General features: G+C 49.0%; 1 protein-coding gene across 5 annotated transcripts in view; it reads left to right on the plus strand.

Moving 5' to 3' along the window:
- LOC135903397 (RNA-binding protein Musashi homolog Rbp6-like) overlaps positions 1-27,051 on the plus strand; it is a 1,054,134-nt gene that overhangs the window by 419,422 nt on the left and 607,661 nt on the right. For 4 of the 5 annotated variants that reach the window (XM_070534623.1, XM_065433710.1, XM_070534625.1 and 1 more), the window contains exon 6: positions 7,161-7,235. The exons of the other annotated variant lie outside the window; for it this stretch is intronic. In XM_070534623.1, coding sequence (XP_070390724.1) covers positions 7,161-7,235 — 75 coding nt within the window. The remainder of the gene's footprint in view (positions 1-7,160; positions 7,236-27,051) is intronic. 5 annotated transcript variants of the gene reach the window in all.

Here is a 27,051-nt window from a genome sequence, read left to right on the forward strand (position 1 = left end):
GCTAGCCTGAGATGGGACGCAAGTGTTTCGTTGAAAGCTACGAAAGCGGGTACAAGTCTTGCAGGTGAGCACCTTTAACGTTCCGAATGATCATCTGCAAGCATTGGCTGCGGCGATTCTTGGGGACAGCCGTCAGCTCACATCGAGAGATTCCGCCTGCGTGAGGCACTTCACGAGCAACATGATGAGACGGGATACGGTGAGCTTAGAGGCGAGGTAATCCTGGTTGCCTTTTGTGGGTTTTGGGGCTGTTGCCTGGCCGTAACTTTGTATCCAAAACCCTACCATAGAATTAGTTTTTATGCAAAATAAATTCATTCATTCATTCACGCGAGAAAAACCTTGACTATGTCCAGAGGATGTTCCCTGCTTATCTTTTCCCTCTCCAGCATCTGTGACGTCCCCGAAAAAGAAGCGGACTCCCCGGGAAGCGTCATCGAATATCAGTCATGCTCCGTTAAAAGATCAAGACTGAGTGTATACGACAAGCCAGGAACATCAACGGCCGTGAACGAAAGCAATGTTCGCGCAGCGTATGAGGCCCATGAGCTCGAGGAAAATGAGCTTGGTCATATACTCGAAGAAATTGAGGGCATGTTTGCCTTCGACGAATGCCAGCAGCGCTTAGACCCATCTAGTAATTCATCGCGTGGGCCTCAAGCAATAGGGCCTCGTACAACCGGAAATTAAAGATCACCTTATTATAGCGGTCATCGAAAGTAAAGCATGTTATTTTTTTACGATGCTCAAATCGTTGAAGCGTAGCACCCATCGCTGTCCAGGCTACCAGCTCCAAAGAAGCGCGCGTGAGTTCCCTCAGTAGAGATTTGTGCCAGGAGCGCGGCCGAAGCTATATGTTTCCATAATAGCTTAACTAGGTAAACTATAGAAGCTGCCGAAATCGCATGGGCAGGAGATGATTGCGTCAGTTGGCTGTCAGTGGCTTTTTCAGAGGAAGAGCTTGAATTCCTGATATGGCCTTCACGTGGCAGTGTACCTCCCTCTTCTCTGCAGATCCGGATGGGTGTACATAAATTTTCAGGATCCGCAGTGAATCTTGGTTGAAAGTTAGCGCTTGTCCTGTCTCGACTTTACCCTTGTCCTCCTAACTGCGCTATGGTACGTGTATCACGATGAATAACCCATATGCCCAAACCTATTGCTTTCTGAATCGTAGCGAGCCAGTCTGCGGATCCGTGCGTTTCCTTCTTCAAGTTTGTGAACTTTCTGCACGTTCGACCCAACTCGGATTTACCGCGCCCGTCTTGTCACCTCGTGAAGCTCACCTAGTACATATTCGCTATTCGAGGGAAGAAAAAATAATGTGGGGTTTTACGTGTCAACGTTAGGATCTGATTATGGGCACGCCTGTAGTGGGGGACATCCCCATTAATTCTGACCACCTGGGATTCTTTAACCTGCAGCTATGTCTAAATACACGAGATTTTTTTTTCTATTCGCCCCTATTGAAACGCGTCCGTGGTCGAACCTACGAACACGAGCTGCTCAGCAGCGCAATACCATAGCTGCTAAGCTGCCTCGTCGATTTAATAAAAAAAATTGCCACCACCTCCTGGAAAACGTTGAAGTAACGAACGTTAGGTGTTTGGTTTGCTGGAATTTATATGAATCATATTAAAGTGAGGTACACCAATGTAAATACTAGTTTGTACGTTTATTTTCCCATATGATAAACACACTTACAGATACTTCACTTGTACATATTGCAACCAACTATCACACACATCACTGCTCAACATCTTCACTGGCACCGTCATCAAATTCTTCATTTGCCTATGTAGACGAACTTCTTATTGCATAGTACTTTCGTCGTCTTCCATGGATACACATTCTTCTCGGTTTTTCTTAATTAGCACAAACACTGTCCTGTGATCAGTGAAATAGTTACGTTGTTGTTGTCGCAAAGTTGTCGGAAGTATCCGATTATTTCTGATCTCTCGGACTCATTTATCGGATCTTCTTCGGCCGCGGCGTAAGACGTCGACGGTTTGGGATCACCAATGTCCTTCTTCAAGCACACTTTGGTAGTCGTAATCACATGGTTCCACCTCTAGCCGTCGTATTGGACCGCTACGTCATCATTGGCACCTGAATTTGGCCGCCATCTTCGACTTCCAATTCCTAAACTATGCCGACATCAGAGTAGGACTTTATAATCACGTGGTTTCACTTATAGCCGCCATATTGAATTACGACGTCATCATCGGCACCCAAATTTGGCCGCCATTTTGTATTATGATGTCACAGTCATGTGACGTATCCAATCACCAATCGGGTTGCTACTGATTTACTATGGGTACCGCAATACTGGATTTATCGGTAACGTCGTCAATTGGCGGCCATCTCGGAAATATCAGTGACGTCACCAATCAGTCACCAATTGGGTTGCTATATCGATTAACTATGGGGCCGCCATCTTGAATTCCTCGGAATAAAAATTTCACGCCGAAGAGAGGTGGTAGCAGACCCCAAGAAATCGTGAAACGTGATGAGTGAGAGCTGTCGCTCTTGAAACCGTCTCGAACGATTCGCTGCAATTTACGATCGTCGTCCTATAGCGCAGACAAGAGTGCTCCCTTGCTTCACAAGAACCGTGCCGGCACATTGCCGTTGCCCACTGCACGCGACCGTTAGCGCAGTGGCCCTTTCCTCTGTCCGTCTGCTGTCGTGCACCTGCGTCGGCAACGAACCCGTGGCGCGTGGCTGCTTCGGTCGATTCGGCGAACCCTTCCAACCCCGACGGTGGCTGCCGCTCTCTTGTCGAATAGTCCATACATAAAAAGAAGATTAATTACCTGCGTGGTAACAGCAGCCCGATGTTGTAAAGACTAGGCCACGCCATCTTCTTTCTCTTTTTATTTTATGATTCGCAAGTTCACTCATTAAGAGCGCACAAGTTTAGGGAAGAAGCTCGAGCAAATACGCGCACGCAATCAAGTCCGATTGTAACCGCATCAGTATTTTTTGTCAAGGTTCGTGCACCTTGAAAATCATTCCCAAGGGCGATCGTCGATCCGGGCGTTTGTGCTTTCTCCGCCATTCACGCGCACGCCGCTCGTGCGCCACCGCTGTGCTGGGCGGCACGCGAAGGGAGGCGGGCGTGCCATTCACCGCTTGACGAAAGCTCCGCTTCGGTTCCAAGATCTGCGTTGGACATTTTTTATTCGCTCGCCCTTTCCATTAGGCACAGGCATGGGTCCCCCCGACCACAGGCTATATGGCGCTCCGTTCTTCCTCAACGACGGGCACGGTCGACGTGGAAGCGCAAGACGGTCGTGATACGCGCCAGATCTCCGCCACAGCCTGCGGGATCCTACGTCGCAAGTCGATGTCGTGCAGCGATACATACGGGGGCTTGAATAGGCAGGAGGAGAGGAGAACGTATCATAATGGGAATGCATTGTCAGCAAGATAGCCACGATGGAGAATGTGAAAACAGCTCAAGTAAACGGTCGCCATCATCCACGTGCAAGATACGCGAGTATCTTCGTGACAGGCACTTTCGCGCACATATCCAAAAGGCCTCATATATCTCACGTGCGCGCTGGTCACCATAGCGCCTCAGTATTTTGCATTTGTCAAACAGTGCACGACAACCACATCGAGAGCTATGCAACGGGTAGCTGGCTGCCAACGCACCCCTTCAATTAAGTGCAATGTTCTCCGAGGCGGTCATTAATACGACGGCCAGTCTGGCCGATGAAGCATCGATCGCTCGAGGCGGGGATCATCGTACACTGCGTTGTGGCAGCAAGGAACGGGCTTTTTTGGTGCCTTTATTGTCACACGTGCGGGGCCCCGTCACTTCCTTGTTCACTCTCTGGCGCATGCCGGAGAAATTGTTCTTTGCAAAAAAACAAAGCAACTATAATGTTTGTATTGTCTTTTTTATGCAATGAGACACTCGGTGCAAATAGGGAATGACCGCGGTTCTCGAATGCGACCTTTTGTCTTTTTTATTCTTGCGTTTGTCAGGTTTTGGCTGTTTGAAGTCTGCTAAAACACATTCCGCAGTGGTGCACAGTAAATCCTCCGGGTAGCCGGCCGTTCGCAGTGTAAGCACCTGGGAATCAACACTGCTGCGCATTGTGTGAAGGCACGACCGCGGCAAGGCCGCCGCTAAGCACGATTTGGCAATCGCACGCTTCACAAGCTTCGCACGAGAGGGTGCTCTCTCGTGAGAAAAAGAGCTTTGTCACAAGGTTTCTACGGGGCCGCGTAGTGAGTGTTTGATCGCACAGTCAGTCGTTGTGACAATGACTGCGCGGGTGATCATTCTTGAAATTTTCTTCTTTCAGCGCATGTGGCTTCCTTCAGTGCTGCTTTCGAGTGAATGCCGACCTTGTGTTTCATGAATCTCCGTGGAGAGCTTCGAACAACTCGTTTTCGCTGTAACGACGGCACACGGCGGCACAACATTTCTTTGTGGCGTAAAATGAAGACTACCAAGCAGGTCGAGCGCACGGCGAACCGGGTGGGAACATGCGCACATCGGAAGGCGGACGTGCGGCGCTCGTCGAAAGCAGCACCCACGGCGCTGCCGGGGGCGGCTCGAGCGGCGAGTCGAGAGGGGGCGCCCTCCGTCGTTGCTGCGATGCTTGTGTTCTTCAACAGCTCAGGATTTGTGCCAATAGCGTGCACGTCAGAGCGAAAAGGAGCGGAAAAAAATATATGCCAACGGCTTCAGTTATAGTTGGAGCTGCAGATAGGCGGGCGACAATATGGATCGAGTGAGGACGAAATCCTATAAGGAAATGCCCCAACAATCATATGCTTTATGAGATAATGCGCACCGTTGTTTATGCGTTTAAAATCCTGTTTGTACATTTGAAATAGCACGCTTCATTTTTTTATCCCCAATGTATGCGTTTTGCAAATGTCGTCTTGTATCAGTAAAAAATAATCGTTATTATGTTATCGTTTATTTGGCAGGATACGTTTTCTTTTTCCTTGGGTGTTGCTGTTAGGAGTTGCGTTGGGTGTTAGGGGCTGTTAAGTGGACCAGACGCAAAAGCTTGTGCGCTTCAACGTCGAACGTTCTGTGGCTACATGGGAATCTGCAGCGCCCCAACGAGCCAAAGGAAAGGGAAGCCACCGGTACTTGTGAACTGTTCCCGCCAGCTGTAGCGTAATTACCCGAGTGATTCATGCTCAGAGTAACAGAATGGTTCTTGCTGGCACTCCTGTCACCGCGGCTTCGAGCCGCTCCTGCGCCAGTGCTATGCGTCGTGGACGGTGTAGGCGTTTCGCACAACTCGAAGCATTCTGTTAGCGCACGTGCTCGCATAGCTACCAGAATATGTGCGGACACTGTGACGGCGCCAGCATCGCTTTTTGTTCATGCAAATAAAGAACGTTTAGCAGGCGACATACAATGTATACCGGCGTACCTATTTTTGTACCGCGACACCAATAATACATTGGACTGGTCGCTTTTGAACGCTGCAGAGCGCCCTGGCTGCGTGATTTACTTAGCGTTCGGCCGGTGGAAATGCAGTGCTCGGAATAAATTTGCCAGCTTCTTTTGGAGTGGCGGGCTCCCGCTCAGAGCGCTTCGAGGCTCCCGCACCGTGAAGCTGAGAGCGCGGCAGAGATGCGGCAAAGTTCCGGTCACGTGGCTACTGCAGCTTCCGTTGTTTGCGCGACGTCTGCCGCGGCAGTGAGAACACAAAGCGGTAGTCAGCTCCGGCAGTTTATCCGCCATGTTTGTTTACAACGGAAGCAGTGCCGACGTATGTCCGCTTCCTCCGGCTGCTCTGGCGGGCGGCACAGCACAGTGGCCAGCTCGAGCACGCTTCGCCCGTGGTCTAGAGTTCCACATCATAGAGCGATCCGCGTAATAGCAGCGCTGCAGAAACCATTAACGGGAGAGCATGATCTCACGGAAAATTTTGGACAACAACTAGAATCACATGGAAATCGTGTGAAAATAGAGCTGTCACCATGCACGGCATGGCGCAAGTCGTGCCACTAGCTGGCCATTTATTATTGCTGGCTAAATCCCACGCTGCGCATGTGTGGACATATGCGTCGTTTGCATTCGTTTGGTCTATTTATCGTTTACGCTCTGTTCACAGTAGCGTGAACTTAATAAGTTACTGCTTCGTTTACTGTGCTGTTGCAAATTTAGGCCGGGTTGCGTTGTTGAGGACACAGCAGAGCGGAAGGAATGAGTGTCTGTCGCGGCGTCACACGTTAACTTTATTTTTTCATTCCAAGTCCCGTTATCCCTACAGTGCACAGCTAGGAAAGTAACCTTGTTTCTTGAAAGATCTTGTTTAATGTGCTTAAGGAGACGGTGAGCATCTTCTACTAGCGCCGGCAACTCCTCTGCAACGACATTCAGAAAAAATTAATGGGCAACACTGAACAAAAAGCACAACAACCCAGAGAGTCCGCCTAAAGAAGAGTCGATGAGCCCTCCGACGTGATCATGAAACGAGTCTCCGCGTGTCTGTCGCACGCCTGCACAGGTTCGGCTGTCAATGGAACGGGGCACGCACGCAGCGCCACTCGACGACAGCGTGTCCCGTGGCGTCGAACACGTCACGTATCGCAGCTCGGCAACGCTTGTGCAATCTTCTTTCTTATGCGAGCCAACTGAGGGATACGGTTGTATAAAAAACTTGGTCATTTTGTCGACTCGCATGTTAGAGGTATTTACAAAGTGTACTCTTCTGATCTGTTTTCAATCCGGATTATAGACACTCTCAAATTGACAATTTTCGTTAAGCGCATGGCGAGTTGAAATGCCATTCAGATAATTAATTGACAAGTCTTCTTGTGTAATGCAGGTGTATTTCGTTGATGGAAGTGTTGTATGCACTGTTGACGAGTGAAATGTTACCTCGCTGTAGAGGTTTATGAATCACGCCGTGTAAAATGCCCTCGCATTTGCGTGTGTATGCCTTTCTTAATCTGAAAGTTTTGGGAAACAGCTGAGAATACAAGCTAGCGCTTATTGGATGCGTTTTAGTGTTTCTTTATTGTTGCAATTCATTTGTCGGGAAGGCCATGTAAGACCTAGTGTTCGTAGTGAGGTATAGAAAAGAAGCAGAGAATAAAATTTAATGCAGGAACTGGCGCATGTTTGTTTATATTTTGGCTGATTCGTACTGTTTGGTGTTTTCCGTTTGTAGGAAGGCCCTCCCGAAACACTGGCGTTAGCCCTTGACGGCAATGTAAATAGCTATCTTGCGTACGCTTTCGAGGAGGTGAGTCGAATCGGCCCGAGCCTTCTTCATATTTTCCTCTCTTTTTGCTTTGGAAACCGCCCGCTCTTGGGGCCCGGCCCCACAGCGATCACAGCTTTGAGCACCCAGTGAAAATGAGGTCGTGACACGCGAGAATGTGTTGGTTGCCATGAAGAAAAAAGAGCAGCAGGCGATCAATTAATAACCTGGGCTGTCTTGTTCCATGCAAAGGTTCCATAGGCGCTACCTCCTTTCCACTTTCATGCTATGGGTCCGTGATGAAATGTGGATCAATCGAAGAGGTACCGGATTACTGCTAAAAAAAAAAAGAGCACTTGCGGCCCTAAACGTAAGGAGATCCCCGATGAAATAAAGCCGCGAAGCAGTGCGTTGTTGGGATGCAACCTGAAGCAAGAAGGCATGTGAACATGTTTTTCGTATATGCTAGGGCGTGGGGCGACCCTCGCAAAATGTAAGCAAGTCAAAGAAACAGAGGGTAAGGTTGAATGAAAAAAAGAAAAATGTTAGCAGCTATTTAATTTCTGAACCAAACTAGGTCATAGCAGAAACAGCGCCGCCTAATGCCATAAGAACAGGGAAAATGGTCGCAAATAGGGTTTGCCAGTGCACGGCATTGAAGTGGTGGCCGGCCGAGCCCGGCCGGTAGAGCGTAGCGAGCACGTGCTGCACGGAAGAAGGCTGGCCGACGAACTCGCAGCCCATTTGTGCGAGGGCCGCCAACGGAGGAGAGCGTAGAGAAGGCATTCGCAGCGGGGTAGAGACAGAGCCAATTCTGTGCATTGAGCGAGTGATTAGGCTTCACGGCGTATATTTGTTGTGGGGAGAATGTATGCGCAGCGCTGTTTGTTTCGTTGCGTAGAGCTGGTTCGCAAAGGGCACAAGTGTTTTTGCAAGCACGCACACACCGCGAAAGCCAGGTGTCACCTTGAAGGCCACGTTATCACTTTCTGACGAGCCGTCGGCGTCATTCCGACGAGACGTTTCATTACCGCCGTGAGCCAGGAGAGAGGAAAGTCACTAATATCACATGAAAAAGGAAAAATCGTTGGCGCTAACAACTCGACTCGATTGGCTGCCGTGTGCACGAGGTACACGCGTTACAAAGGCTCGGAAAAAGCGCTGCCAATGAGTTGTTGTGCGTCACTGCGCATGCGCGGACGATTCGCTTGTGGCGTGCGCCGTCTTGTGTCGAGCCTCGTCGCTCTGTGGGCGTAGTAGCTTAAAATTTAATTATGGGGGTTTTACGTGCCAAAACCACTTTCTGATTATGAGGCACACCGTAGTGGAGGACTCCGGACATTCTCACCACCCGGAGCTCTTTAACGTGCACCTAAACCTAAGTACACGGGTGTTTTGGCTCCGCCGAAATGCGGCCGCCGTGACCGGGATCCGATTCCGCGGCCTCATGCTCAGCAGCCCAACACCATAGCCACTGAGCAACCACGGCACGTGGACGCAGTAGTTACCGCGAAACGAATCACTGCGGGAGACCCCCAGAAAAAAACGCCCCCTGCGGTAAAAAGGAATAAAGACGATGAAGTACGGTGAGCTGTATATGTGACCTTTGTGTGGCCCGATATCACCATAGATTGGAAGGCACGCGAAAAGGAAATAAATGAAAAAGTGGCGCCTCTCTTGCGTGCCCGTCCCGATGATTCAGTGACCGTGGCGTTCTGCTGGCTAGGCCGCGAGCTCGATTCCAGACCGCACATGGCAGCAACGAAAGAGCGTTTACGTGCAAGTATCCTACGCTGTCGAAATCAGTACGAAGGACGGCGTCTCGCGCAGCTCTTGCATTGCACGTTAAACATCGTAATTTACATATACATATATGCGCCATTGCGCGAGAGATCCGGAGGCGTCGCCACGCAGGCGGTCACTGAAGATCTCAGTGACGCGCCAGGCGTTTTCCATTGTCGTTTGCGATCTGGATCAAGACTGTTGTTCGGCAGTGTAGGTACGGCGTCCTGGAGCACGTCACTGTCGCGGAACTGGCACGGCACGTGTGTCCTGCCCCTGTACCGTTTTAACTATACTGACGCTTGTTTTTTTCGCCTGCTTGCGCCCTACTGTTTGCCAACAGATCGCCACAACAAAGAGGCACACGAGCGCTCGTGATGGACTCGCACTGCTGCGTAGCTCCCCGCGAAGGACATCGGGCGCAATGTGCCCCAGCGTGGCACTTCCGTTTACCGCAAACGGCTGGAACCATAGAGTTTTATGCGAAGCATACTAGCCGCACAACCACGCTCTTCCTTGCTGCGCCGCGCGCGGCTGCGTAGCTACCATATGACGTCATAACAGCTGCAAAGCGGACGCTTAAGCTTCGCCTTCAAGAGTGGAACGCGACAGCGTTCCCGTCGACCCGCCAAGGGGTGTAAGACAATGGGCTACGGCGCAGCGACTACGCGCCCCGCATCGGACGCGGTGAGCGTCGAGCAACGCAGCGTTCGGCGCGACAACGAAATGTGCGCCTGAGCAAGCGACGCACGCCTGAGCCTTAGAAACAGCTCGTTTCTAAGGCAACACCGCGTTCACTAGAGGCGCTTTTGTACCGCTTTGAAGCATCGAACTCGTGGCTCAGTGGGTAGGCACTGCCAGCCTGCCAGGGCGAAGGGCAAAGCAAAGCTTCAAGAGGACAGGACTCGATTAGGAAATTCTGGGATAAACAGAACAGGTAATCATGGGCCAGTACTACGGCACGATTACCACTGTCAACGGTAATCCTTTGGTGCAAGTAATGGAACCGGAGAAGAAGGTCTTCCGGCCCAGGCACGATCCGATGCTTGGGTTTCCGAATGGCCGAAAGCCCCGGGAGATGGTGGCCACCGACGTGGAAATGGAATCGGCAAAACTGCCGCCGGAAAATCGAGAGTTTTGTGCACACAAGTTAATAGAGCTTCGCGCATGCATGAATCACAGGTTTCCCTTTGTGACTACCTGTGGCCACGAAAAACATGAGTATGCCAGCTGCATGTATGACGACTACATGATACGCTACAAAGAGTATGAACGAGAACGGAGACTCAGGGCGAGAGACGAGCGCCTCTCCAAGAAAAAGACCGAACTGTTGCTCGAGTGAGTTGGAACACACGTCGGCTCATGTATGGGATGCGCCCCAATGCTTGAGAATCTGTACAACATATAGTGTTTTGTTACATAATAAAAGGAGAAGATAAGCCAAAAAAAAAACTCGTGGCTCAGTGGTAACGTCTCCGTCTTACACTCCGGACACCCTGGTTCGATTCCCACCCCGCCCATCTTGCAAGTTGTTTTTTATTCGTGAAGTGCCGGCTGGGATTTATCGCTCACGGCCAACGCCGCAAACGCCGACGCCCACGACACCGGCTTTTCTGCGACACGAGCTCCTTAACACTCTCGCGTTAAAATAAAGGCTAGTATGCTTCGCATCCTGGGCTTAACCTTAGCTAAGCCAACGCCATATTCATATTAGTATACCTAGAGGCAAATCTGGCACTGCGATCGTTCAACCATCATCGGAAAGATGGGAAGTACAGGCTTCGGATTGGCATTCTATTGACATGCGAACTAGTCTACAAGTATTTTTTGGCAGTTTTGGTTTCGCTCCAAGCGCAATTGATATAACCTGCAGTGGGACAGTGCAACGCAAAGCTCTCTGCCTTTGTTATGTTGCTCGGAGGGGTGATAGCGCGCTGGGCCAGCGACTGGGACGATGCTTGTGTCGCGGTGTGGCGTCGAAGCCCTGACGAGAAAGCGGCGGCATCATAAGCGTTGAAAGAACATGTTTTGAGCGTTTAAACCTTGGTTTGTTTTTTTTTGTTTTTTTATTCACATACCCTAAAGGCCCTTTACAGGCATTACATAGGGGGTTAAAAATACAATAAAGTGATCATATTGCATAACACAGTGAACAATTAGAAAAGTATAAACAAACATGCGCCCAGGAAAACAGGGAACATATCTGTATAAAAACAAGTGTTTGAGAAGACGCACACATGTGGACCACAATTCTCAAGACAATGTAAAAAAATACACTTCTGATGATAATCTATTAAGGACCAGCACAGAGTAAGCACTTCAGTTTGTTCACAAATGCGTCGTAATTATTTTCGGAAACGATTTCTGCAGGTAGTTTATTCCAATGATAAATGGCAAGGAACAATGGTGAATGACGCATAAGTTTGGTGTCAGCTATCTTGGGTTGCACTTTGAGGCAGTGGTCTAATCGGGGGAAAATGCGATGTGCTGGTTTGATATGAGATTCTGTGACTGTTGAAGGATTGTGATAAAGCTTGTGAAAGTGACAAAGCAGGGTGACAAGTCTTCGCTTCTCAAGTGAGCCCCAATTTAGAGATGATTTAATATCTGTGATGCTGGTGTAGCGAGCGTATTTCCTTGTGATAAACCTAGAAGCCTGTTAAGTTAAACCTGTTAAACCTCTTAAGTGTGTGACGTTGGCACTGTACCGTTACGTGCTTCATGAAACTTTAGAATAGGACGAAGAAGGCACTACTGATACAAGACATATACAGTTGTACTTCTAGTGGCTTGACATTCAAATTTTATTGAGAGCTTCATCATGCATTGCTCATTTATGTGCTCATTGAAATGCGTGTTTTAGGACTTTGAGAACACAAATTTGTGGTAGGAAAGGTTGCTGCTTCCTGGCTGTAGTCTAGTGTCGCAAAATGGGTAAGTGCAAAGCCACGCCATAACGCTTCCGAAGCGGTACGTCAATATTGTGAGCATTATATTACCCCTTCATCTTCATCTGTGTATATTCATCATCATGGCCAGCGTCCTCGTCTTCAGCGCGCGACCTGCGCAACAAACCGTTGAGGCTTAACAGCTGTCTCGCAAGTGGTGGAGGCTGCTTTCGATTCCTTGGTCCTCTACGCCTTCGAGTTTCCCTGGAGCTTCGTTCAGGCCGCCGCTTGCTCCACGAGGAGAATCTTCTTGGGCCAGGATGCCCCAAGAAGACCCTCCCGGAGCCTCCGGCGTCACCGTCTCTGCCCCACCGGTCGTTGCTTCATGGACCGTCAGCACGCGGCAGCGCGATCCCACCATGTTCGCTGGCCTTCGTAGCGACGACGTTGATGACTGGCTGGACAACTATGACCGCGTGAGTGAGTCTAACCGGTGGGATGACATGCACAAGCTTCGCAACGTCGCATTCTACCTGACTGACGTTACCAGGAGTTGGTTTCTCAACCACGAGAGCACCTTGCCTGGTGTTTGCATTCAAACACCAGCTTCGGCAGATTTTTGGCGCTCCCAACGTCCGCTCTGAGGTCGACAAGAAAAAGCTTGATGGACGCACGCAAAATATAATGACGAAATACTCGTAGGATGCCACTAGCGTCCTAGCTAGCACTGCATCAGATGTGCTTAAAAGTACTTGAAGACGTTCAGCAATCGTGACAGCTGACGCAGCCTTTCGAAAGAGTGAGAGAGTTCGCAAGTGCCTGTCGTCTGCGAGAAAAGTCTCGCGTTTGCAGCGAGCAGGCGTTGTAGCAGACGACATTTTTATTTCCAGAAATACTTGATGAGTATTTCTATATAAGTACATGCACGGTTGTTTTGCTGTTGCAAAAATGAATAAATAAATATTCTTTGGTGTTAAATCGGGAACAGAATCGCACAAGTATGTATACCCTGGTGTGTCCTGGTGACAAACCATAGTAAACCATGCTTCCATTTCAAAGTCATACAAAGTTTATGTAGCGTGTTGTACATTAGATAACATACTGCAGAAATAGAATGAGATTTTACGCGATACTATTTGAGAATAGCTTTGTTTACTGCGCCACAAGCAAACGCTACTAGTCTAAAGACCGAAGTCAAACCGAAGCCTGTACTTCCCATCATTCCCATGTAGGTTGAGGCAACGCTCATGAGAACCCCCGTAGACACTAGCGCTACATTTCCCTCTAGGGTATTTATTTAGAAACTCTATGGCTGGAACCAACTATTTCGCCACGTATGCCGACTCACGCGAACAACTTATTGTCAGACAACCGGCATGGCTTCGGACACGGAAACCTTGCCCAGGGCGGCGCATATTTCGCCTGCGTCATAGGGACACAGCGCGAAGAGGGCAGCCGTTGGTTCTCTACGTCGACGGCACTTGGCCAGGCCGCAAGCCGACGTGCCCATCGAGGGCGGTACGCGCGCTCGCGCAGAAATGCACCAGCGAGAGAGAGTGCGCATGAACCGAGGACGATGGTTGTCGACGAATAACTCGAAAGAAAGAGCGCAGGAGATCGAACCAACTTTTTTCCTTGCCGACCACCGAACAGCACAGACATTGGACCAACCACGCAAGCGGCCCAGAGAGTCAAAGAAAGCTATCGCTAAAAAAATAAAAAAGAAAGATTTTCCTGGTTTTCTTATCTCATCGTAGCACCCCGTAAGCGCACATTGTTTACTTCTATAGGAGGGCCGTAAGTCATACAGTGCGTCTGAATTACCAACATAATTAACGTTGCATATTAGCGCATACCTAAACTGCTGCTTTTTTTACATCTTTTGACATTTAGTTTCATTTGCCACCTAATACCTGTTTTTGTGTGTGCTCTATCCAAGGCCCTGGTAGCATTGTATAGTAATATAACAACTCTACTTAAAGGAGTACTTTGGATCATTCCTAGGTTAAATAAACAAACAAATAAAATCTATGTATGTACGTACGTATGTAATATTTGGCGTTTTACGTGCCAAAACCACTTTCTGATTATGAGGCACGCCGTAGTGGTGGACTCCGGAAATTTTGACCACCTGGGGTTCTTTAACGTGCACCTAAATCTAAGCACACGGGTGTTTTCGCCCCCATCGAAATGCGGCCGCCGTGGCCGGGATTCGATCCCGCGACCTCGTGCTCAGCAGCCCAACACCATAGCCACTGAGCCACCACGGCGGGTGTATGTATGTATGTATGTATGTATGTACGTATCTATGCATGTATGTATGTATGTGGCGCGGATACACTAATTAAATGCCTGGAGTTCGCAATAAAAAAAAGAAACCCATATGACGTACAAGCTCAGGAAATGCATTGACGATATGTGTATGCTTGAATGTAGCTGAAGCTTTTTCCACTCTGCGAACAGAGAGTGCAACTACAGGCCGTTCGTACAGAACCAACACACAAATGCTACACTTTCTGCGACTCGAAGTCGGCACGGCAGTGTTTACCCCCTGCCTTACGGCGTCGTCCGCAGGGACAGTCGGTGTCCGAAATGACAGAAGCTAGGGTGATGTGAGCAAGGTAATTGTATTGACACGTGAGCTTTTTTTATTCTTTACGGGTGAGCGCTTTTACCGTCTAAGAAATGTTATCGCTCCGCGCAGGACGCGTCCACATGTATCGCAAGTTTCTAGAATGTTATCGATACTTCTTGCCGCTGTCTGTTGTCGCCGAACCTTGTATAATCTGATTGCATGTATGCGCGACGCGAATGGTGTAGAACTTTGTGGAAGGTACGCGGGTCCCAGCGGTTACTCTGGAACATTCGACGACTGATCTATAAAAGCCGACGCGCTTGACCCGCTGATCAGATTTTGACGTTCGCCGACTGTGTCCGCCGTTGTCGTCGTTCTTTAAGTGTAGCCTGCTTTTGTGGGCACAGGTTCGCCCAATAAAAGTTAGTTTCGTCTTTCACAGTATTGCTACTGTGTTCTTTATACGTCACTCCACGTGACAGTATATATTGGAGTGATCTGACATACGTGTTGCACCCAGTCCCGCCTCACGACGACAACCAGTACGTTTGTTTAATTAGAGAGTTTTAGCCCAGCGGGTTTACGGCCAGCGGAGCGGAGCGGTCTCCACCGTTGCGCCAGCGGAGCGGCTCGCGAAAAAAGAATTTTAGCCCAGCGGATCACCCGCTCGAGCGGGGTAAAGAGCGGGGCGCTCTGCTGCCCCACCTAGTGGTTCGAATAGGAGTTACTGAGAAATGAAATTGAATTACGCTTGCTTTTATTATGCAAGAAATGTTGAATAAAGATATATTACATGTTCTCAGTGCATTATTTGTTAATAATGTACTGAGTACTAATGTACGGGTCAGCGCGGCAGTCGCCGTCTTCGATGCAGAACTGCCGGCGTTCATGTTCGCGGCTGCCGTCTTGCATTTCCCATACACGCCCGCGCGCCCTTACGCACGCTCGCGCGCTGCGTATACCCTCCGCTGGGGAGTGCTTTCCAGCGGGCGTAAACGCTGCTCCGTAAAACCGCTGGCCGCCTCAGCGTGGTGCGCATGCGCAGTCGCGTCTCCGCTCGCCCGCTCCGCTCCGCTGGCCGTAAACCCGCTGGGCTAAAACTCTCTATTGTGAAAACGAATAAGTAGGGGTGTGCGAATATTCGAAATTTCGAATACGAATCGAATATTTTCCTTATTCGAAGCGTATTCGATTTCAGAAATGCATATTCGTAAATTCCCGAATATTCGAGGACGGCCGAATAATGGTCGAAACAGCGAATATTCGGACAGACTGTGAATAATTTAGCAATTAACGAATTATATGCTTGCTCCACATTCTCCTAAGAACATGTTTATTCACTGAGAGCTTCACATGATCCGCTCATTATCTGTATGCTCTGCATGAAGATGGCAAATTGGGCCAGTTGGTTGGGATTCATAGTAAGGTTCGTTACAGCGCAACACAAAACAAGGACAAAAGAAGGTCACAAGAAGACGACACAGCGTTACAGCACTGTGATCTCAAGTGCTGTAACGAACCTTACCATGAATGTGTACGCTCTGTTCCAGTCTATCTGCACCAGGCCCGTGAGACATGATCAGTTTCGATTTTTTTTACCAAGCTTTATTCCAGGGCTCTTTCATAACAATATATTATGTACTTTCGGGCTTTGTAAGTATGCGCAATAAAATATGCACCAAGAAAATGTTACCTGGATAAATGTTGTCACAGTGCATAGAGAGCCCTTACTTTGTGAACATGTTGAGCAGTCAATTTACCTTCGCGATAACTTGTAACAAGCGTTTACCTGACAGAGCATTACCTGACATTACCTGAGTGCATTGCCTATAATGAGTGCCTCTTTAACCTGAAGCAACCTCGTAAAATGCAACATTATTTTTAAAAGGGTAATAAAGCTATTGTTACCTCGTTTTGCAATTTTTTAATACTACACATATATTCGATATTCGATTCGATATTCGAAGGCAGTTTTTCGCCTTATTCGTATTCGATTCGTATTCGAAAATTTCAATATTCGCACACCCCTACTAATAAGCTTACGTTCACACTCGTCGCTGCTTACATTGCTCCTTCAAGTGGCTTTGACTCTAAACGACTGCATGACATGCTATCAGTGACACCCGGCCCTACGATCTTCACCGGAGATTTTAATGCTCACCATCCGCTTTGGAGGAGTTTCAAGATGGACCCCAGGGGAAGGAGACTACCGTCCTTTGCCACACAGCATGACCTTTACTGCCTCAACGATGGTAGTCCGACATATTTACTCTGGCTTACACACAGCAGCTGCCTAGATTTGACCCTGGTTTTTCGGCGTCTTGAAAAAAAAACGTGCAGTGTTTCCAGACATCGAATCACATGGAGGCGACCATATTCCGACGTACCTGAAGATGAAGGGACTACCTAAACGCTCCTCCATGACCCTCCGGTGAATCGACTAGTCGGCGTTTCGGTCGCACATGGAGGAATATGTCGGCAAGGGAACCATTCAAGTCTGGAACACGAAATTCAATAAGCCATGCAAGAGGCTACGCGTGGTTTTCAGCCTTTCCCGAAATATGAAGAATTTGAAGCCGAACTGCAGCGACTACGAGCAATTCGCCGGCGGGCTCAAAGAAGATACAGGAGAACTAAATCCACCCATGATCTCAGAGAGGCAAGACAGTTGCAAAAGAAGATTCAACACCGCATTGATGCACTACAATCTCAAAGATGGAAACGTTTCTGTGACTCATTGGATCCACGTCAGCGATTATCTCAGATATGGAGAACCGTGCGTGGACTTCGCGCATCACCGCAACAGCGTGTTCCTTGGAAATCCCTTGCGTTGCACCAAGGTCGCAGCGAAATTGACATTGCTGAAGAATTTTTCCCAATACTTGCCAGCTTGCAACTCCAACGCGCGCTTACACCATGTTCCACTCCTGTTCCCGCATGGATCTAATGATTTTGGTTGAGGAGCTTGAAGCGGCACTGGTGATTTGCAGGCGCTCTTCGTCACCTGGGCCGGACAGTGTCACCTATGCGGCACTCGCCAATCTTTGGCAGAAAGCACAACAAGTTTTGGCGCAGCGGTTTGGTTCCACGTTATTGGAAATGCAGCCGATTGGTTCCACTTCTCAAACCTGATCAATCACCGTTAGATTTGTCATCGTACCGCCCCATCGCTCTGGCCAATCGCATAGGGAAAATAATGGAAAGAATGATTTTGACGCGCATGGAATGGTACCTGGAAAATGACAACGTCTACCCAGATGCTATGGCTGGCTTCCGGCGTGGGCGCTCATCAATAGAGAATGTCATCGATTTGTTCACCTTTGTTCAACATCAAAAACGTCTGAAACGACTCACTGTGGCACTATTCCTTGACATAAAAGGCGCCTATGATAATATAGCACATTATGTCATTATGGAGGCTCTGATTGAAGCCAGAATCGGTGGCGGCACTTTTCAGTGTCTGTGCAGGTATTTGACCGACAGGCATTTCTTCGTGATGACAGAGGATGGCGCCACGACTCAACACCAAACGTTCCGTGGAGTACCGCAAGGCGGAGTGTTGAGCCCGACGCTATTCAACCTAGTGCTCGTTGGCCCAGTCAGATGCTTGCCCAACACAGGTAAAGCATCAATCTATGCTGACGACATCTGCATTTGGGCGTCTGCTGTTGCACGACTGCAGCTACGAGCACGGCTGCAAAGGGCAGCTACCTTAACATCACTGTACTTGCGAAAACAGAACTTAGAGCTGTCTTCAGAGAAATGCTGCCTTGTTACACTCACTCGGAAGGCAATGAAGCGTTACTCTACAAGTGTCAATGGGAAAGCACTTGCAAATGCACGGAAAAACCGCTTTTTAGGGGTAATTATCGACCGCTACCTATCATGGAGCCCGCACGTTTCATACCTAAAGAAGAGGTTAATGACAATAATAAATCTCCTCAAATTTCTCGGTGAAAAGTCATGGAGCACATCGGTGCGGTCAATGCTGCAGCTTTATAACGCCTTCTTCCTCGGTTCCGCAAGATACAGCCTCCCTGTGCTTGGTAACACCTGCAAAATAAATTTACGTGTACTTCAGGGACTACAAGTTCAAGCCCTAAGGACGTGTCTAGGTCTTCCGAGGTGTGCGTCAACAGCGGCAACAATTGTCATAGCTCGAGATCACCCAATATCAACGTACTTGGCAACCGACGCTCTCAGGGCGCATATTCGGCACGTTGCTCGACTACCTTCTCACCATCTTGCCGCTCTACCCGAAGAAAGGCCACACGCAACTTTCAGTCGTATAACTGTTGCCAATCGTGCCTCATTGCCATCGAACTACATGCCTGCAGCAAGACCATCTTCACCTTTATGGTGCCTGCACAGACCTCAAATACGCTTCACCATCCCAGGAATCGCTAAGAAGGCTAACATGCCGTCGTTTGCCCTGAAGCAGGCCACATTAGAACTTTTGCATGAGGTGCACAGTGGACGCGTACACGTTTACATCGATGGCTTAGTCACATCTGCAAATTCAGCTGCTGCTGTGGTGATACCAGCAAGATCCGTCAAAATGCAGCTAAAAACGTCACATGTATTATCAACGACAGCTGCTGAACTGGTAGCCCTGCGTGCGGCTCTTCATTTAATTCAGGAGGAACCACCCCTTGCATGGTCAGTCTTCTGTGAATCCAAGGGGCAGCCATACAGAGTGTACTCTCAGCACTGCGCCATGGAGCACATGAGCAGCTCTCTATCTCTCTCGCTGTTTGTGTGTGCGTGCGTGCGTGCGTGCGTGTGTGTGTGTTTGTGTGTGCGTGCGTGCGTGCGTGCGTGCGTGCGTGCGTGCGTGCGTGTGTGTGTGTGTGTGTGTGTGTGTGTGTGTGTGTGTGTGTGTGTGTGTGTGTGTGTGTGTGTGTGTGTGTGTGTGTGTGTGTGTGTGTGTGTGTGTGAGAAACTCATCCACCACTTCTTCAAGTATTTCGTCCACACATTGAACGACCACTGGTACTGGTGCCAAGTCCGCTTTACCCAGTGTGAGTTGGAGTCACTCCACAGAGTGTCTACCAAGTTGACATTTCTAAATTCCCTGAGTTTTCCAGGGTTTCTCTGAGTGCCTTTGCAAAATTCTCTGAGTGATGCAGAACTATGTTTTATGTCAAAACGGGCTGAAACCATATTGCCCCGTGTTATCACACTCTACTAAGCATATGAAAAAAAATTAAATAAGAACGAGTTAATTCAATTCGAATATTAAGAAGTAGTGTATATGTTATTAAAAAAGGGGCTAGAAGGGAGGGCTTAGTTTAATGCACAGCAAATAAAATGTCTTCGAAAAAAATTGCAAATTGAGTCGGACATCCTCAAATACGAATAAAAAGGAGATGCATACAGAAGCAAATATTTTCGAATATGAGCTATTTCTATCAACTGATCGCAAGCTCGGTGGTATGAGGCCCGAACTTTGTCCCAATTGAGATTCTCTCTCAACAGCTCGTAAGTCAACCTCAACTGTCCTGACATACGAACTGCCCTTAAGGGCTCAAACCGCCACAGGCACATTCAAAAACCCTCTGAAGGCCTGTCGGTACACGTATTAGGCATATCGGTGCTCGTACTGTGACAGGAAATACCGGGCGAACGCGTGTTTAATTAAGGAATACATACTGTGTCACGTGGCAATAGCCCCTTCCCATGCTTGCTATGCTTCATTGCAATAATTTTTCGTACGCTTCACCAAGTAACACTTCTGTACCTGTACAGAGGCGAAGCTGACATTCGGGAACCGGAATTATGTATGCAACGCACCGTGCTTTCCAAGCGTCTAGACCACAAAGGCGGAGTCTGTATCATTGCTGACAGCAGCGAATTCTTTCAATAAAAAACACGGCACCCTACGGCAAGAAGCTTCATAGCGAACGTCGAAGCAGCTAGGCCTAGCTTTGCCGCAGTGGTGGTTACGGTTGCCAACGTATTTGCGTACGAGAGCGGGGGTTCGAGGCGGCGAGGTAATCAAAGTGGCAGGGGTGGTGGCTTTGATTAATGCCGTTTCGGACCTGCGGTCACGGCAAAATGTCCGGACAATCTGACGGCGAAGAGTTCTTGCGTCCGAAATTTCAGACATTCTAATACATTGACTCTATGGGGTACATTGCGGCGCCGTGAAGCCGTCCATATTATTGGGAATACGGAAAGTCGGTCGTTGACTGTACACTGGCAACTCCTCCAGCCGACGACTGGGCGCCAAAGACGATTCATTACGATTGCTGTCTGTTTCTCGAGCCAGCATTACCGCAAATTTCGATCCGTTTTACAAAATTACAGCTAATTTTCCCTGATAGAGGCACACGTTCTCTGAATTCTCCCTGAGTTTTTCCAGACTACTCAATATCCCTGATCATTCCCGGTTTTCCCGGTTGGTAGACACCCTATTCCAATAGTATGCATTATGTTTAATTTACATGACCGTTTCTGCAAAGACATTTGAAGGCCCAATCCACTCTGTGAAGGTGCATTGACAGCGAAGCTGTTACCATCCACTAAACCTATTCTAGTCTAACGAATGAAATGAGTACGCCGTAAAATACAGTCTATAACCATTTGTTGCACAATGAAATTCACGACGGCTTTACGATAGCTCTGGTATACAGTGAGGTTTTCGGTTCTGACAGTTGCCACTTTCTTCGCCAACGTTAGGTCGACACACGAGTCACGGATGGTGGTTGGTAGTTTGTTACGCGATTCTGCGCAGGAACCTTACAGCAGCGCCAACCGTTGTTCGGCGACTGTCGCCGCGATACCATGCCGCCCGTGCGCGCGTGCGCTACATGCGTTTTTTGCGCTAAATCGTCAATTTCTAGAAAGCCGAGTTTTCTGTGAACCGCCAGGAAGGAATCGCCCGTTGGTAGAGGTAAACAGCTTCGCTGTAAAATTTGCTTCATCTCTGCACATGATGTTGCTCAAAAAGTCCGGTGACTCATCGGCTTTTGTGAGGACCCAATTCAAGAAATCTAGATAATTTTACGCGACCCTATCTTCCAAGCATTCGTGCTGGTTAAGGTGGTACCGGTGAAAGGCCGTCATTCAGAATCCTCCAAACTGATGACTTGGAAATCGGTGCCTGGACGGCCACGTCCCGCGCGCTAGCATGAGGGCTTGAGGCCATAAATGCTAGAACACCCGTGCGTAGGCTAGGACTGAGAAATGGAGTCCTCCGCCGGTGTTTCTTGAAGCTGCCGCTTTGTCTCAGGTTTTCATAATTTATAATGATAGTCGACGCGTTTGGTCTAACGCCGCAGTTCCATGCTCATGTGGTGCCCTGGAATAGGGGCGCGAACCATGCAGGCCGGAGATCGTCATCAACCAGTAGAAGATGAAGACATCCGGCCTGACCGCTGATTACTCTTTCCAGAGCAATAAAGTTTACTTCCTCCTCCTCCTCCTCCTCCTCCTCCTCCATGACTGATATATACATGGTCCTGAATATCTGGCTGCGCGTGTTCAAAAAAATTTTCGCTCACCGCTGCACTGTTCTAGGTCAAATTTTGCAGAACGCTCTTACTTTCCTGTCTACTTCGTTGAATAGTTTAGGGCTTCGGCATCACACCATCGCCGACCCGCAAATCGTGCGCCTTTCGCTGCAGCAGACGTGGTCACCCGTTCGGTGTCGCTTGTTTGCGCAGTGCGCGTGCGATGCCGGGAGATGTTTCCCGGTCGCGTGTCGGTCGACAACTGTCGCTTGTGTGGTAATTGTCGAGCATCCCTGTGCAGTGGTGGGGCGCTGCTGCTGGATACTTGCGGCTTAATTCTTCGCGTACAATAAATAAGCGACAGTTTCTGTGAAGACACGTTTCGCTTTCGTGTTCCATCGATTCCCATGAAAGAGGAATCAACCATTGTTTTTTTTCTTGCCCCCGCACGGCCGCAGCAGCCGTTGCCGTGGAGGTGAACGCACTGCTTATGTTCAATGAACCCAGCGGCCCACACGGTGCGCGCCTGCCTTTGTTTGGCTGCGAGCTCATGACTTTTTGTGCCATCTCCAGCCACGAAGCCGGATTTGCCGCTTCATGAGCCGTATAACGGTTGCGGATTATTAAATCTTGATACTTGTTTACCTTACCAAAACGTATGCCGCACCTCACGTCATTTAGTTAGCAACCTAATAAACAAGCTGGAATCTTTACAAAATAAAGCAGCACGCTTCATCACTAAAACATACTCTAGAACATCCAGCATCACGGCTATCAAAGAGTCCCTCCAATTACCGTCTCTAGAAACACGACGACTGTTAGCACTACTTTCCCACTTGCACAGATTGTATCATACCCCTTCATCCTTTACAGCATCCCATATCAAACCCCCACCAAAGATTTTCGCCCGCCTCGACCATCCCTTCAAAGTGCGTCCCATGTTTACGCGTACGAATCTCCTGCGACAATCACCGCTCTTTCTAGCTATTCATCACTTGAATAAGCTGCCAAAAGAAATTGCTTCTATATATGATCATGACTCATTTGTAAGTAATTTGAAGCGCAGTTTTACGCATGTTGCGTAAAAGCAAAATTTTATGCCTTTGACGCATTGTAAGTGCATCTACATGCTTTGTACGGAGTGTTGTTGTTGGTGGTTTTTTTTCTTCATCAATGTATGCAATTCTCTCCTTTTTTTTCTTTTTATATTTTCCTGTTGTATTCGGTGATCTTTACCACGTTGTTCTCTATTGCCTCACCCCCCTAATTGTGTTTGAAATATGCTGTTGTTAACCCCCCCCCCCCCCCCCCTATGTAATGCCCATAAGGGTCTTTAGGGTATCTGAATAAAAAACAAACTCTCTGACCTTCCAACGCATTTCTGGCATAACCGTATAACAGTTTCATTTAATTCATCCACTGTGCCATAGGCTCTCCTTCACTGGAATGAATGGTGTTCCGGAGCACATCGTGAACATCCGTGATCCATGTAGCTTTAGCGCCGAAGTAATGGCCATTTATTTTTAATTGCCAATGCGTTATTAACTATAGTGCACTGATGTTCTTACTTCTCAGTGATTGTTACCATAAGCGTTATATATAATCAATTTACTCGTGCGCCTGGCAATACCCCTACTTTTTTGATCCCCCATCGTCTCACACAATGCTCAGATGCTGCTGAGGCGACGTGAATAAATCTACGTGAATATAATAGGTTTCTGTAAAGCCCACAGGCCCGCTAGTACGAGAACTCCCGATCTATGTCTCTTACAGGCAAAAGACCAAAGTTACACATTGCAGGTGTGTATATTATTATAATGAACTATTTGGTGTAAATACATATGTAGACTTGAAATAGAGGAAGGGGAAAGCAAGGAGCAGGCAGGCAACTGCCACCGGATTGGGGGTACAACGCCTGCCTACCCTTCAGAAACATAGAAATGGAAGATAGAAAGAAGGGAGGGAAAGAGGAAACAAAGAACGAGATGTCAAATCCCAAATAATAAAGCGCGAGAATGAAAAAAAGATACAGAGTACGGCCCGTCACTGCAGGTGACGCTGCTAAGGGAATGTTGAAAAATAGAAGCAATTATCTCCGAAGTCTTGTCACTCGCTAACAAAGGATACAAACGGGAAGCCAAGCTAGTTTCTCTAGAAAGCTGAGGCTGCCTAAGCTAAGCTTGATGACGTCTAGACGCGCGACCACTGGGTTACAAACGTTACGCACGCCGCACGCCAAGGAGACGATAGTGCTGCGAACGTCGGAAAAACACGCGAAGCCAAATAGGTGCGCGCTTGGGACGAAACATTTGCGTACCCCAGCAGCCCCAAACTGACTTCCTGCAGCACACGTGGAAGCTGGACGGGCTATCCGGTGCTCTGCTTCGCGCTCGGTGACTTGTGAAAGGCTCCGCATGTACGCTTTGAGTGCGTCTAAAAGAGCTGGCCACCTTTCGCGGTAACAGTTAGACTGAGTCTGCGCTCGCTTGTCCACTTGCTGTGTCCTCCGTCGTCTGCGCTTGTGTTTCGGAGGTCTCAAGCGGCAGTGCTGTTCGTCCGAGCGTGTCAAAGGAAACCGGGACAAAAGTACATCACAACACGGCGCCGCCCATCTGAGAAGTGAGCCAGCGCCACGTGCTCTAGTGCATTCTTCCTTTTGTCTCCGTTTGTGGGAGCTATTTCAGAACACGTTGGAATGAACCAAAACCATCTCGCCATAGACAACACTCTGGCGGACAGCGTTGCGAATGAGAAAAAAAGGCAGACTTAGCATGCGAGAGCCTGCTGCTGTCGTACGAATCCAAGGCCAATGAAATCAAAGTCTGGCGTCGCATTTGGTAAGAATAGTACGTACGATGCGAGCATTTGAATGGGAGGAGGCCATCAGAAGCGCGGTACTCCGAAAGCAAGCCCAGGCTATCCAGAGGGCCCAGAAAAGAGCGGAGCGTCACGGCGTTCGGTCTTTTACGTGGGCGCAGCCAGCGTCTACAATGGCCTCCCGTTAGGAGGTCCTGACAGTAGCTCCTCAGTATTAAATAAAGTTCTTTGTCTGTCTGTCTGGCGTCGCATTTATTTGTTCCCAGAAACCCATCGTTGTGCATACAAGTTCTGCAGTACATACGTCGTTTGAGCAATGTGAGAATGTTGTCACATATTTTGCCGTCTCCTGTATTGCATAACGCATGCCGTCCGCGCAATAGCATCATGTCTATGGCCACAGTGTACGCACTTGGTGGCATGCGTAAATGCCCTGCCCCCTCCTCTCCTTCGCTGACATGAAACACTCTGTGCAGCGAGGTCAGCTGAGGCATTCAAGAAAAGCGGCTCAGCGCCTCACCTTCCGACCGGCCAGGTGGGCACTCGATGTAGCTATATCGACTGATCGCATGATGCAGCTTCGCCACGCGAGGGAAGGTCCTCGCACAGGCAGCGATTGAAGCTACTGGGAGCAGCAGGGAACTCGAGCGGGCCGCAGTCACACCGCCGCCGCAGGCGAAAGCGCACCGCGGCGGGCACCACCGGGTAAGTGGCGCAGGGAGAACCAGACGAAAGATGAACAGCGGGGCGGAGGGGGGTTGCCGACGGCGCCCGTGGAGTGGGCCGCCGAGGCTGCTGGCTTAATTAAAACGTCGGGAAAGAGCCACCGCCAGGCACACTCGAGAGACAGCCCCTGCTCCTGCGCGCCCTCTATCGCCGGAAAAAAGCAACCGCCCAGAGGAGGACGCTTCTGCTGGAGGGAAGGAAGAGGACGCAAGAAAGTGAGCGCGGTATTAAAGACAAAAGGAATTAGCGACGAGAGAAAGGACACCACCCGCAAGCGATTTTCAAGTCCAACGCCCCTGACGGCGGCGCGAGACGAAGGTACAAAACCTTGCGTTACACATGTCCAGAAGCAAGAAATCATCCGAACGAAAAAAAAAAAAAAGAAGGCGAACTGATCGGAGCCGTGGAAGCATGTTTAAATTACGCGACAGCGCCGGGCTTTTCAATATTCATGAAGCCATGCAAGACAAGCGGCTCGAGTAAAGGAGGACGGGCGTTCGCCTGCACGCCGCCACTTCGAGCCGTCCTGCGCTCCTCACCCCGCTATTGGCTGAGCTTACAGCAACGAAGGATTCGTGGTTGCTGTCGGGTGGCGTCCAGAACCGAGTGAAAGAAGCTCGAAACATTGCGGGCGACTGCACCACGGTGGTATTTGTGTCGTGCCCGCCGTTCAATCAAGGTTTCTTGTGCCGTACTTTGCTCTCCACCGAACCTCGGCTGTGTCCGCACGTCCCGCTCGCGATACGGATCGCGTGCCGACTGTACCCTCCAGCGCGACTCGGGAGATACTGCAATAGGCTGAGGTGGCAATATAGTAAGGCGCTTCCTGCTTAGCGTAATTGAATGAGTTCAAGCACGGCGTTGCGAAACTCGGTTGTAGCGTTAAGAAAGATCAAATGCACACCCCAGCACCCATCCGGTGCATTTTGTCTTTCTCAGAGCTGTCTGACCGTGCTTCGTATACTGTCTGCAACCAAGACGCCATGCTTTCAGCAACACTGTACGGAAGGCATCCGCAGTAACTCCCAAATAAGGCTAAGCGAGACATGCAAGAAAGCTATCTTCAAATTCCGCGTCGATGAATGATATGAGAACAATACACATTTCTACGCGCTGAAAGCTCGCGCAAAGAGCGATGAAACGAAGATTGCTAGGCATAACGTTAAGAGACAGAAAGACAGCGGTTTGAATCAGAGAGCACACGGGTATAGCCGATATTCTAATTGACATTAAAAGAAAAACATGGCGCTAGGCAGGTCGTGTAATGCGCCGGTTAGATAACCGTTGGACCATTACGGTTACAGAATGGGTACCAAGAGAGCAGCATTCCGGGCAAGTTGGTAATCCATTGCTTAAATGATATTGCGCGACATAAAAACGACACGGACGTGAAAGAAGACGACACACCAAGAGAAGGGAAACGCAGTCGTGGACGGCAGAAGACTAGGTGGGGCGATGAAATTAGGAAATTCGCGGGCGCTAGTTTCAATCGTTTGGCGCGGTACAGGGGGGATTGAAGATCGCAGGGAGAAGGCCTGCAGTGGACATAAAACAGGTCGATAATGATGATAATGATTATGATGATGATGATGACGGCGACGCTGATGATATTATAC

This window comes from Dermacentor albipictus, chromosome 2 (assembly GCF_038994185.2).
Source record: "Dermacentor albipictus isolate Rhodes 1998 colony chromosome 2, USDA_Dalb.pri_finalv2, whole genome shotgun sequence".
In the NCBI taxonomy this organism is placed as follows: Eukaryota; Metazoa; Arthropoda; class Arachnida; order Ixodida; family Ixodidae; genus Dermacentor; species Dermacentor albipictus.